This window comes from Leopardus geoffroyi, chromosome C2 (genome assembly GCF_018350155.1).
Source record: "Leopardus geoffroyi isolate Oge1 chromosome C2, O.geoffroyi_Oge1_pat1.0, whole genome shotgun sequence".
Lineage (NCBI taxonomy): Eukaryota > Metazoa > Chordata > Mammalia > Carnivora > Felidae > Leopardus > Leopardus geoffroyi.
The window spans coordinates 10,528,346-10,542,700 of record NC_059333.1 but is presented as its reverse complement, the minus strand read 5'-3'; the positions used below and the strand labels follow the sequence as shown (position 1 = coordinate 10,542,700).

The window sequence follows — 14,355 nt, the reverse complement described above, 5'->3', positions numbered from 1 at the left end:
AGGACCCGAGAGGCCGCACGGGCTGCGCCGAGCGGCGAGGAGGCGGGGGCCGGCCCCGCGGGAGGCGCTGAGGGCCGCGGGCCCGGGGCGGACGCCAGGGGGCAGCAGCCGTCCTCTCTGCCGCCCGGGGCGTCGGGAACGCCCCCGAGGGCGCGGGACTCCGCCGGCCCTCCTCTGGGCCTTTGGGTCGCTCTCGTCAGAACTCCAGTTTGGGGAGAAACGACTGGAAACGGCCGCCGGAGCCAGCCCCAGCGGCCGCGTTGCGCCCCTACTATCCCGGCAGCCGAGCTGGCGGTGCAGGAACCCTCTGGTGGGAGTCGTGGGGGTCCCGGCTGTCCCGACAGGCCCGCATCAGGGTCTCTTCCCGAAACCCGTTTGCGCGCACAGCGCGGTCGGTCCTCCCGCCACCCCGGTGCTCCCGGCGTCCCGGGCGCCGTCGCCCGGCCAGCGGCTCCGGCTCCCGCCTGCCTTTCCGAGCCTCTCCCCAGGTGGGCCGTCCCCTCGCTCCTCTCCCGGGACGCCCGGGACCTCCCAGCAAACTACCTGCAGTTTGTTTTAATGGGTCTGAGGTCTCAGCAAACTCCTTTGTGTTTTTCCTAAATGATTTTGAAGAGGCCCCATTTCAGGCATAAAGACCCCCAAAAGTCCTCTCTCCACCTTGGCCCGGCGGTTCCAAACATTGCGCCGTTGCCAAGCCTCCCCGTCTGCCGCCCCCCTCCCCCCCCCCCCCCCCGGCCCCGGCTCCGCCGCCGCCGGCTCTAGAGGCGAGTTGGGGCGAGTGAAACCCCTTTGCCGCCGCTCAAATACAACGCTCTAAGTGCCCACCGAGCGCTCCCGGGAACAGCCGCCAAGTGCATCCTTAGGGACCCCCGCGGACGCAGGGCGGGAGGCTCAGGAGTGCGGCAGAGGCGAAAATGGGCTCTGACTCGGGGGATGTAGCGGATTGGGGTAATTTCGCCGCGCGGAAAGGTCAGAGAAGAACGCTCCTCTGGGGCTCCGGCGGTTTGAAACCCTAAACCCTGCGAGGGGGCTGCGGGTCTGACTCTCCGCGGCAGCCTCTCCGGCGGGGTCAAGTTCCCTTCCTTAGAAAAGAGGTACTGGGATAGATGCGCCAAGGTGAGCCCTTCAACGGCAGCACCTTGGGCGCTGCTCGGCTAAGGGCTTCAACCAGTGCATCTCGAACTTGAACGTCGACGAGGATGATAAAAGCGAGAAAAGCTTTTGCTGATTTATTCTAAATCCGGCCGCCGGGCATTTCGGGTTCCCGGGACCCGCGCTGGCTATAAATGCGCTGTGCGGTGCACACTTGAAAACGAGAAATAAAACCCTGCACTGCACCTTCCTTATCGAGGAACTAAAGCAGGCAGCATGAGGCTCAGCTAAGGTGTACCTCGAATCCCTTAGTCTGAAGGACTTTTTACAGAGCTTATAAAGTTCATTAACATCGCACGCGAAATGAAGAATTCCTTCCCACCCAAAGCGCTCATTTTAGCGGCAATACAGAATTTCCCTTCCTCTGCCTAAGAAAGGAAAGGAGACATTACCGCATTCACTCCTGGAACAATACTAAAATTTAACTCTTGTCATAATACAAAATAAAAAACACAACGAAGCGACGTGTTGGGTGGATGCTGTAGGACAGATTTTTCCAAATTTGCTGCGTGGGGGAAATTCCAATAATGTCCCTTACAGGAATGAAATGTAAGTTTTCAGAGGGATTTTTAAAAGTAGTATTTGGTTAGTTGGAATAAAAATAACAATTTCATTGGGAAAAAAAAACAATGGCTCATTGACGTTTTTCTTCAGCGTTAGGTCAGTATATAACTGTAAGTGGTCTCAGAAAATATCTAAATATCTTACATTTTTGCTGTTTTAAAACCCTCTCAAAAATAAAATATGCCTGTAGGTAGGATTAGAGGCTCAAACATTCTCTTAAATCAACATTCCCCTCTGTGGGTAACATCTTTTTAAAATTACATTTCTAAAAGTGTATTTCTAGAAAAAAAACTTTCTATTTCAGTGACCACTTCAAAAACCAGGGCACATATTTTGCTAGTGGTTCTGGAGCAAGCTGGTGCAGTTGGTATCATGTCAGAGGGATGGAGAACATTTTTATGAAGAGTAACATGTCAATATCAGTGCAGGTGAATAACCTGCCATACACACAATCCAGTTTTCGACATTACAATTTGATTAAACATTTCCCCCCTTCTGGAGTGGCTCTGAGATTATTATACTTCTGGAATCCAATTCCTTTGGGGACAGGAGTCTTTTCCTTCTGCCACTATATCCTTCCCTCATAGGAATGTTTCCATAGGATGCATGGTTGATGTGTGATCTGTTCACTCCAGCATCATCATTGTGTAGCTCACAGGTAGCAAGCAGCAAGTTTTTAAGTTAAATTTTTTTTTGTAATTTAGGATGCTTAGTAAACATTTTACCCTCGTAAAAATTTTGCATTGCCACTGCTGTAACAAAGGCAATAAACTAGGTTATAACAAGCTCTATTTTTTTTTTTTTTCAGAGTCATGCAGAGTCGTTTAATAAAAGCAGAATGCACCTGTGGTAAACTATGCTGTAGAACCGAGGGTGTCATTATAGTTTCATTGGAATGTTTTATAGGGTTTGATATTTACAATATGAAGAGCAGCTTTTAAGTATTTGTGAATCAGCAAAAAAAAAAAAAGCCTTAATTATTTGGCTAATTTATGTCATACGTTGTAGACATGCATAGATTAAAAAATCATATGAATGTGCATATTTTATAAAAAAATAGAATTTGGGATCCAACATACCGTGAACATCTCTAGATGGATTCATTCCGTGTACACATTCTGAAAGAACAGAAAGTGGGAAAATAAAAATAATTGGGTAAATGTACTGACAGCAAACACTAAATTCACTGATAGTTGATAAATTTCATTCTAATAGCAATAATTACAAGCATTAAAACTAAATTTCCACCCCCCTCTTTTTTTTTTTTTTTTTTTTTTTGTTGTTGTTGTTCGCTGATTGCCCCTCACTCTTTTTAGCACTGGGGAATTTTATAGCATATTGTCCAATTTGGGTACAAAAGTAGCTTTGAAACAGTAAACCAGCAAGTAAAAAATGAACTGTTACATATGCATATAATTTTATGTGACTTCAACCAATGTTTTCCATTGATAGCTAGTAGTGAATCTTTCTCTCTCACAGAATCACCTTTTTAAACCTCGGTATGTGAGGCCAATGTGATTTATTTATGAACATTAGAAATACATTTGGAGGAAGTAGACGTGAATCAGAATTCAAGGTGAAATCAAGACCAAACCCTTACTTCATACCAAAACACTTGCAAATTGGTATTACAGCAGACGTGAAATGCAAGAGGTAAAAATATGAGTTTTCTTTAAAGCAATGAAGATAAACAATTTTGAATACCTCCTCTGAAAGAAACAAACTGATAAACATTATCATAATTTACTTCCAATGGGACAGGTTGGAAATATTTCCTCCTTGCTTGCTCTACTCTCCTTCCCTTTACTAATTTATCCTGATTTATCTTGCAGATTATTTATCCTGAAACCTCTCATTCTTGACATAACAGATGATAGCAGTTTTTATTGAAAATATCTGTCATACGATCACATCCAAATATGTGTCACTATATTGCTGCTGTGTGTCCAGTTATAGGTAAACCCATTAAGCAAAGTCATCTGAAGCTTCTTTTCTTTGAACATCTACAGTAATGTTCTGCTTTTGACATTGCCGGGACAGCCTTGTATATTGAAAATGCTCAGCACTGAATGCTTAACACGGAGGATACACCATTTTTCAGAGCCTTCGGATCTGAGCATTTGCAATGTCACAGACCGACTTTCAACCTTACTCCACAATATTAATGTAATATATCTTAAAAACACTTTAAAACTAAGAAAGGAGGTAATTATTTCAGATTTCCAGACGCTGTTTAAATAGGCAGGAGAACGAGATTTACAGCTCCTTAGTCTTATGTATATATACATATATATATATATATGCATATATATATATATATATTATATATTTGCCAAAGCAAAAAGAACAACTAGAATAATAAGGGGTTCTGAAGGACTACCCTATAATGAAAGATTAAAGCAATTGAATAGGTATAGTTTCCACGGAGCATCCTCAAAAAACAAATCACTGAGAGATTGTGGTTTGCATGTATTTAAAAGGACTCTGTAAAGAGTTTTTTTTTTTATAAATAGAGCAGGGAAAAAATCATTTGTGCTTATGAATGATAAATTAAGAAATATCAAATGTACCCTGAAGTTCCTAAGTTTACTTTTAATAGGCATGGGGGAGGGGGGACCCACAACAGTAATACTGACCAGACAGCTGGATTTATACAGAAGAGACCCAGCAAACCCTACCACCCTGGAAATTCTCTCCTGAGACCCTGAGAAGCTCCCCCAGGTCAGAGGCTGGGGAATAGAAGAAGCAAAATAGAAAAACAAGTGTTCCAGTTACACAGCTAATATTTCCGGGATTCTGGGAGAAAACCCAAGATCTTTTTTTAACCTAAAAACAAAGGCAAGAGTGAGTGAATTTTGGAAGGTGTGCATGTCATCTGTTGGGAACCGTCCTTAGTTTGTCCTGTGTCAGTAGCCTTGAGGACACAGTGCACATGCCATTAAGCCTTAAGCCGGGAGAGGGTGGGTCGTCTGCAGGAGAGGTAGCCCCTGTGGAGGTTGGCAGTCATTTGCCCAGAGGGTTGTGAAATGTGCTAGAACCTAAACCACAAGAGAAGAGAGGTCTTGGGGGTTCATGGCAGCAAGAGCTCAATTTGGCCAACTTATCCACCAGCTCTCTCTCTCCGTCTCTCTCTCTCTGTCTCTCTCTCTCTCTCTCTCCCTCCCTCTCCTTGAAACTACTAAGTGCCAGGTAATGACCAAAATGCTTGTATATTCCTCGCTTCATTTAATCCTTGCCAGGATGCCATTACCAACCGCATTTTACAGACGGGGAGCCTCACACTTGGAGAGTTTAGGAAACCTGACAGTCACTCCACTCTATGTACACACACACACACACACACACACACACACACACACGACACAGACGCATGTCCACCTATGGGTCTGAGCTATGTTTCTTTTTGATCACAACTACGTATTTTTATGGGTATCTTTTGGAGAGCTCTGAAAAACTAAACTCTGAGCTCATCTTTCAATTTACCCTCTCCTGTCTCATTGTCTCCATTAGAAACTATCCCGAAATTCTTTACATTGCAAATCTCGAATACTTAGGAGTCACAGCCCGAGGTTATTTCTGGCCATCTGTAGACTTTGAGGAGCAGGTCAAGGTCCCTTTAGCTTTTCAGTTCTTAATAAATGTTAAATGGCTTTCTAGCCCTCCGGCCTCCACTCATTCAAAATGGCATTTTGAGGACTTTCCCAGGTATGAAGTATTTGATTTCCTCCCTTCAGCGTATCTGTAAAGCTTTCTATGTGCCAGGCAGGGTGCTGGGCTGGTTGATAGCAAAGGACAAATAGAGGAGAGCGACAGAGCGTCATGGCTGTTGCTGAGTGTCATGGAGTGTCATGGCTCCAGGAAGATGGCGGGAGGAGACACAGGAAAAAGAGGGGGCATACCACCCGGCGGGGGTGGTACTTGGGTTGGTTCTTGGAGGTTGAGTAGATTTTTACCAGATGGTTGGCAGGGCTGGAGGAAGGTTTCAGGAAGGTGGGAGGGGACAGGGGAGAAGGCGCTCCTGGCAGAAGGATCAGCATGAGAAAGATGTGAATTTCTGAAATAGACCCACACGGCACTTCTGGTGTCATTGGAGAGTAGGTTTGGGATGAGGGCGCTCACAGAGGACACAGTGCTGGCAGACATGAACACAAGTCGTAGGCGGCTTATAAACCTGCAGAAATTTGCATTTCAACCTGAGGCCACTGGGTTCTATCAGAGCCTTGAAGTCTGGGGAACATCGTGATTCACACCAGTTTGAGGGAAGTAAATCTGTCAGAGGTGGATGGGTGAGTAGGAGGGGGTAGAGATGAGGAACGGAGGGAGCTACTGCAGTTGCCGGACAAGGAACTGTGAACATCTGCATTAAGGTGGGGACAATGGAGATGGAAGAGATGGCCGCAGAGGGGAGGAGAGGAGTCTCTCCTGCTTCCGGCCCAGGTGCCATTACTAGCGGGAGGGAAGACCAGAAGAGGAAGGGTTTGGAGGTCGACCCGAGGATCTGGCTTTGGATGTACAGAGCAGAGCTGTAGGTGCTGGTGGAGAAAACAGCAGTTGAGGGCAGAGGTCTAGGATACAAGTAACGAGTGCAGAATCGTCACATATCTGTGGTGGTTTCACATCTTGCCGAGACAGTGTCCGGGGAGAAGGGAGCGCTGACAGAATCTGAGATTGTCAACATCTAAGGAGTTGATTAGAAAAAGATGGACCCGGACCGACCAAGGGGATTGAGCCAGGTAGAGAAAGAGGAGAATAGGGTGTTTGAAACAAAAGAAGATGGGAGTTTTGAGAGGAAAGGCATGAGTCTCAAAGGCCAAGGTCAAGGAGGGGCCAATGAGGATGAGGACTGAAACAATGACATTGGATTTTCCCTAGAGGATCCGTGGTAACTTTTGCTAGAAGACATTCAGTGGAGCAGAGGATGGGGCAGTGAATGCATGGAGGGAGGGGGGAGGGAGGTGCCTGTTGGAGGAGGGAGGGGAAAAGGGGGGTGGCAGGGAAAGGGAAAGCCCAAAGTTGAGATGTGTGCGTGTGTGCGCGCGCGGGTGTGTTGAAGACATGAGAGAAAATTAACATCTATCGTGTGCATTTTACTGACGATCAGACTCATCAGCTCCCACGCCAACCCAGCTCTTCTCGCTCTTTTCACCCTCCGGTCTCCAGAGTGGGATCCATGGATTTGCCTTTGACCTCATCCAGTCTGCTGCCAAGTCCTCTTTTTGGTTTCTTCGTTGTAATTTACCCTCCTTTTTCTATCCCTATTGCCATCATTCTGGTTCAAGTTCTCATGACTTCTCACCAGATCTCCTGCAAAGGTCTCCCACAAAGGGGCTTCTATTAATTTCATGTAGTACTTCCAGATTAATCTCCCATACCACTGCTCTGCAGACCTGGTCACAGAACACATGCGCTACGCACCCCAGCTTCAGAGCGAGCTCTTCTGCGCTCTCCTGCAGGATTAAGGACTACCCTTCATTCCCATCTTGGAGTGGTCTCAGATCCCTGTACCTTGGGTGAAATTTTCCCTCAAGGGCCAAATATACTCTTCCTCATGGTCTCCGTGTCCTCTGGGTGACCCTTGGACTATATTTTACTTTATGTTATAGCTATTTGAGTGTATCGAGGGTGGGGTGCGTAAGAGCCAAGTAATGGGACCAACTCTTCCCTGGCTTCTGGTTTCTATGTGGAGTGACATTCTTCGTTGTAAAACTCTTGGCCTCTTGCCCCAACCTCGTTCATCCTCCACCATAAAAGACTGAATTGCTTGCTTAGTAGCTCTGGGAATAGAAACCAGGCACAGGAGGCAGAACCCTAAAACGGACCCTCAAGACTTCCCACCCGAATCTGGAGGACAGCAAATATGAGGAAATGTCACGCCCTGGCCATGTGACGTGGCAAAGCGAATTTTTCTGATGTGACTGATGTTACCAATCCGTTGGCTTCGAGTCAGCCAAAAGGGCAATTATTCTGGAGGCCTGATCTAATCACATGAGATCTTTAAAAGCAGAGTTTTCTCAGGCTGGGGCGGAAAAGAGGTAGAGAGAGGGATCCGATGTGCCTGCATCGTCGGCTGGATGATGGAGGGAGCCATATGCACAACGGAGAGCAGTCTCTGTAGGTGACCCCTGGCTGACGGCCAGCATGGAAGCAGGACCCCATCTCGCAGTCCTTAAGGAACCGCATTCTGCCGGCAACCTGCAGAAGCTTCGAAGAATATTTTCCCCTAAAGCCTCCAGATGAGAGTCAGCCGGTCCAACACTGGTTGGTTTTTGGCCTCGTGAGTCCCTAAGCTGGGAACGTGGTTGAGCCCAACTGGACTTCTGACCTACACAACTCTGAGTTAATAAGTAGGTGTGGTAATTTGGTAGTGTGGCAGCAATAGAAAATTAGTACTCTGAGCGTGCCTTTCCCTTCCCTTTTGTTTGGGATAACACTGCCTGCGTGCTAATGAGTAAGTGTCTATTTATGGGGTTCAATGGCAAGAAGCCATGTCCTGAGCTATATTCTCTCACAGTCCTTGGTGATAAAGCTGATATTTTTTTCCTTTTTTAAAATTAATTAATTAATTAATTAATTTATTTTTAATTTTATTATTTTTTTTAATGATTTCTTTTTTTTTTAAATTTTTTAACGTTTTATTTATTTTTGAGACAGAGAGAGACAGAGCATGAACGGGGGAGGGGCAGAGAGAGAGAGAGACACAGAATCGGAAGCAGGCTCCAGGCTCTGAGCCATCAGCCCAGAGCCCGACGCGGGGCTCGAACTCACGGACCGCGAGATGGTGACCTGAGCCGAAGTCGGACGCTCAACCGACTGAGCCACCCAGGCGCCCCTTTAATTTAATTTTATTTTTTTTTAATTTTTTTTTCAACATTTATTTATTTTTGGGACAGAGAGAGACAGAGCATGAACGGGGGAGGGGCAGAGAGAGAGGGAGACACAGAATCGGAAACAGGCTCCAGGCTCTGAGCCATCAGCCCAGAGCCCGACGCGGGGCTCGAACTCACGGACCGCGAGATGGTGACCTGGCTTAAGTCGGACGCTTAACCAACTGCGCCACCCAGGCGCCCCTAATTTTATTCTTTTAAATTTACATCCAAATTAGCGTATAGTGCAACAATGATTTCAGGAGTAGATCCTTAGTGCCCCTCCCCCATTTAGCCCATACCCCCTCGCATACCCCCCTCCAGTAACCCTCTGTTTGTTCTCCATATTTAGGAGTCTCTTATGTAAAGCTGATATCTTAATCCCTGTCTGCTTGGCTACTTTGCCTCACAGTTGGTTCTGGATCACCGGGGAGCAAGGATATCTTTCATTGGGCCCCCTTAATGTCACCTGTATAATTGTCTTATTGTCTCCTGATTCGCCCTCACCCCCACGTAAACACATCGCCTCTAGGTTTTGAACACCTTGCTGGTGAGGCTGTCCTCCTCCTTTGTGAATCCCTAGACAGTACTGCAGAAACTGAATATGTTTTGGAAGCCCCTGGGGATCTGGTTAAGTGCAGATTCTGATTCAACAGGTTTGGGGGGCGCCTGAGATCCTGCATTTCCAACAAGTTCTCAGTGCTGCTGCCTTTTCAAGGACCACACTCAGGGAAGGCGAGAGCACCTGCTCAGTATCCAGCGAGTTGTGCCCAGCACACGCTAGACTGCGGTGTCTGAAAGGTTTTCTTAAACAACATTGCCGAATGCAAATTGACATCAAAGCTGTTTCTGATTGGGTTTTTTAAACTCTTGTGATGGACTGAATGTTTGTGCCCCGCCCACCCCACCGTCCCACCAAATTCATATGATGAAGCCCTAACCCCCAGTGTGATGGTATTAAGAGGCACAGCCTGTGGGTGGCAGTTAGGTTTAAATGAAGTCATGTGGGCGGGGTTTTCATCACAGGATTAGCGCTCTTCGGAGAAGGGATCAGAGAGCTTTCTCTCTACTTCTGTCTCTCCCCCTGCCATGTGAGCACACAGTGAGAAGTCAGCCATCTGCAAGCCAGGGAGACAGCTCTCACCAGAACATGGCCGTGACAGGCACCCCGATCTTGGACTTCCAGCCCCAGAACTGTGAGAAGTAAATTTCCATTGTTGAAGCCACTCGGTCTATGATTTTGTGATGGCAGCTAACTACGGCAACAGAAGTTACCTTTTATCAGTGCACCCTCCAGCACACCGTACAGCAAGTGCTTTACACGTGCTCTTCCCCTTAACCCTCTGGTAACAAGCGGTTCATATTTCTTCCCTTCACTCTACTGCTGCAGAAACTGAGATTTAGTCATTGGCCCACTTTCGACCCAAGCAGTTTGCCTCAGGAGCGCCCCGCTAGAACCAGCCAGCTCAACCACACTGCAAGATGGTTCACATCATTATACTGTCCCCTGTCAAAATTTCTTTCCTAGACCCCGACGAGGTTCATTTAAACTACGTGGCCATTCTTTCTCATCCTGGAACAACGCCGCCCAACGGAAATGTAATGTTAGCCATAGACACGATTTAAAATTTTCTAGTGGCCACATTAAACGAGTAAAGAGAAATGGGTGAAAGTGCTTTGATGACATATTTTATTTCACTCACTGTATCTCAGACATTTGCATTTCAACATGTCATCAATATAAAAATTATCGGTAGAGTTTACATTCTTTGTTTTTTTGCAGCCAGTCCTTCAAAGTCCTGTGTGTATAGCAAGTCTCAATTCACCGTAGTCACGTTTCAAGTCCTTAAGGGTCACCTGTGGCTAATGGTTGCTGTTTGGGACAGTGCGCCTCCAGAGTGACCGCTCAAGACACAACTCCGTCTGCACAGCAATGTTGCTACTATTCTGCCGGCGCTCTAGGAGGCCCTGTTTTTAACTTTGCTGTCAGGGAAGGCCCTTAAGTGACACATCTTTCCTGACTCACGTTCTCCCTCTGAGCTTTCCTGAAGCAAAGTTCAGAATTTTTATTACAGTATCACCCGATAGACTAACAGGCAGAAAGATACACACACACGCACACGCGAGCGCGCACACCCATACAGAGCCAGCAACTGAACTGCAAAAGCCTACCAACCGCTGTCAATGCCTTGAGGCACGTCTTCACAGCCACGGATGAGCCACAAGCCAACCTCATGCAGTTTTCGTTTCCACGTAATGTTTAGCAGCCACTGATGGCTCAGCCTATACAACAGTGTGGGGGTTCCTAAGAGCTCTGAAAGGATATTACCAAAGCATCCCTTGTTTCTCTCTTTTACAAGATTCATTTTCTATGAATTTCATGGAAGCAATGGGGATTAGAAAAAGAAGTTCTATTTTTCAGGGCTCGATTTCAAGACCGTGAGATCATGACCAGAGCTGAAATCAAGAGTTGGACGCTTAACCGACTAAGCCACCCAGGTGCCCTAAGAAGTTCTATTTTTAATAGGTCATGATTTGAAAATAGAATTGTAAAGTAGCTAAATGATACTCATTCTCAAAGCAATTCTTACAAACAGGTTTATTTTGAAATATAGCATATTTTCCTCCCAAATCACTCAAGATGTCAATTTGGTAACAATCTTCTGGTTAAAATACAGTAAGAGTTCAAATCAGTGAGGCAGCTCCTGGTCCAAGTTAGGGAGTGGATCCGCCTCTCTTCCAGTGCTCAGAAAAAATAACAAAGGGGAAGATATGGGACCAGGTCTATTACCGAAACGACTGGCCCTACCTCGCTGTTTTGAGTCCTCAGAGGCTGCTGGGAATCTCTGAAGGTCCCAGTTATCTCTTTAGGGCAAACGTACCTGGTTTCCACCCCTCAGTCTGGTGGGGTGAGTGCAGAGGTCAAGAGGCTGATGGGTGGAGACTAGAGAGGATGTGGATTTTCTCCACGGTTTCTTTGGCTCCATTAGCCGTGGACAGAAGGTGGTTTCCTGGGACAGGCTGAGAAACCACTCTGGGTGCATGAAACTGGTCTCCTCTTTGAATGGCATCCCTTATCCCAGCGGTATGGGAGAGTACCCAAGTATCAAGAAGCACCTCAAAAATCTACTGAACAGGGAAGCGAATTTACGTGCTTTCCCATGATTCCGAGTCCCCCAAGTGGGGACGGTTACAGGAGTAAACTTTTCTGGTGGATGACAGGAGTCTATAAAAACAGCTTATAACTTCTACGTCTGCTTTACTTTAGGTTAAATTTTAGTCCATGCATTTAAAACCATCCCGCCATGATGAGCTAAAACACAATTTTTCTAAGTTGGGTAAAAAAAGAAACGAATGAACGTAGGAATGAACGCACAGAAGGCTTTTTCCTTGTTTCCCACATCATTTCGCGATGAACGCTCCTCCCAGAGGGGAACAGTTTATTTTATTCTTTGTGTTTATAATTTACCTTTCCTCTCTCACTTGGGGAATTACGAAATAGGAAGGTGTGTTTTTCTTCCCCCTCCCCGTGCAACATTTACGTCTAAAAATAAGTAGGTGAGTCGATTTAACCCATTCTTGAACTGTTAGACATAGGAAGGAGGGTTGGGGGTGAACTGTAGGTCAGTTTGATAAAATGAACCCAACGACCCCTTTCGAGCTGGTAGAGCAGTGGGCGGGCCCACGTGATGTTAAATGTGGACCGTGGTGGGTAAAGGGGCGGGCAAGGAGATACATATATCTTCAAGTGATGGGATGATGGCTGGGTAACTGTTCACTCCCTCCCAACAGCAGAAGTTTTGACGTTGTTGATGGCATGATTGAATGAATGACCGGGTTGTTCGTGCAACCAACAACTCCTCCCACCCCCCCCCCCCATATGGTTGATGCAGGAGGACCCAACTCATCTCTCACTGGTAGAGGCACACCAGGAAGGGGGCTTCAGCCTCCTCCTGCTACTAGCCACTTAGACACTTACACGGACCCAGCCTCAGTTTTCTCTCCTACAAAATGAGAGATTTGGACAAGGGGGCTTTTCAGCGCCATCAACACTTAACATATAAATGCCACCTGGAATTGTGAGAAATTGACCTGATCTGGTGCTGACCTAGGTCAGCACACGGCTGGAGTGAACTCGGGTTTTGAGTCGGGAGGGGAAAAGAAAGAAAAAGGGGAACCCAGAATCAACTTCGCAGTGTTTTCTTATCTGTGGTTCCACAGAGACTGCAGAGAAATTGGCTCACAATTGTAGCAGAAATTATTAGAGAGGGACCGCAGCAGAAATTATTAGAGAGGGACCACAGAAGTTTGAGACGAATCTTGATTGTCCGATCTGCCACCTGTCCTGGACATGGGAATCTGCTCAAGAATCAGAGTAAGCAGTGTAGTTTCTCTGTGAGGAATTGCTGAGAAATCTACATCGATCAATTAAATAATAAATTGCTAAATGCTGGTCTTAGAGTGTGCTCCAGGCACTCAGATAAGAAGGCAAATCCTCGCATATTAACCCTGCTATCTGCAGATTTGGAAAACAGAATTATATATGAAACAGCGGGCTAACATTATCATTACTCTGCTTTGTTGTGGGGTCATGGAATTATCACACTCCACCAAAGCTTTAAAATACCACACAGTAGCATGAAATAAAAAATAGCTAAAAAAAAAAGCAGCCATAGAAGTGATTATTCTATTCTCTAATTACATAATTACATTTTCTGTTTTATACAAATCCTAAGATCTGCATTGTAATAGTTACATATTTTCAGATTACATTAAGACTATACGATTATGTTCTAGTAATAATCACATTTTTATGAAGAGTATACCATACACATGATGAAAGGGAATATTAAAAGCTTTTGTGGAGACTTCCTATGAAACATCATTGTTTATTTCTTAATCAAAAAGTGTTAGTTAGGTAAGATTTAAACTTTTTGATGTGACTGCTCTGTGCTTGCTTAGAAAAATGTCATCATAAATCTATGTTTCAAAAAAGCACAATTTTCTACCTTTTTTTTTTTTTTGCAATGAATAAATGGTACTAATTCTGTACAGGTCATCTGTTCTTGAAAGGTAGGAAGGAAGGGCAAAAATAATTTTTAACAAAATTAAACAAAAATATCTGAAAAATAAGCATCTGTTAGCTAGTTTCCAATTTATACTTGTATGTACAACGAAAGCAATATAAAGAGACCATCCAAAAATTGTTAAAAATGATTAAGCATACAAACAACACTCGAAGGCTTTTTAGCACACATTTTTGCAGAGAAGGTAGTTCTTTAAAAATGGTAATAACAAAGGAACAGAGGATTACTCCACCGTGAAGGCAAATGAGTCCCCAAATGAAGTCAAGTTTATTTCCAGTTAAACTGACCAATGAATGCACCGCTCTTTAGTGACCATAAAGCACCCCCATTTTTTTCTTGCTTCTCTAGTTCCCTTCATTCAAATGCATATGAAGCCATTCCTCCCGGAGGACAATTTCGAAAGCCTTATTGGTTAATACAGCATTCTAGGGTAAGTTTTGAAAAAGGGCATGCAGAAAGTATTTCTATAAATGTGGGCCTAAAGAATTTTTAAGAAGCATTTAATTAGAAGATGTTCTGTACGTGTCAAGGTCTCCATTCAGGGGGCATCTTCGTGTTGAGAGAAACATATGCCGGATCTAGTGGATTTCCTTACCACTTCTAAAGTAGAAACTGTCCGTTTAGCCCAGAACGCTTTCAGTGGACATACTATATAATGAAACGCACTTCTATCGGGAGGAAAGAAGCTT

The 14,355-nt window shown here is 45.3% G+C and overlaps 1 protein-coding gene across 5 annotated transcripts in view; it reads right to left on the bottom strand.

Annotated features, from left to right (window-relative positions):
- Window positions 1-14,355, bottom strand: part of RUNX1 (RUNX family transcription factor 1) — a 260,177-nt gene that overhangs the window by 99,816 nt on the left and 146,006 nt on the right. For 3 of the 5 annotated variants that reach the window (XM_045501443.1, XM_045501440.1, XM_045501439.1), the window contains exon 3: window positions 2,796-2,834. The exons of the other annotated variants lie outside the window; for them this stretch is intronic. In XM_045501443.1, the coding sequence (XP_045357399.1) occupies window positions 2,796-2,834 (39 nt within the window). The remainder of the gene's footprint in view (window positions 1-2,795; window positions 2,835-14,355) is intronic. 5 annotated transcript variants of the gene reach the window in all.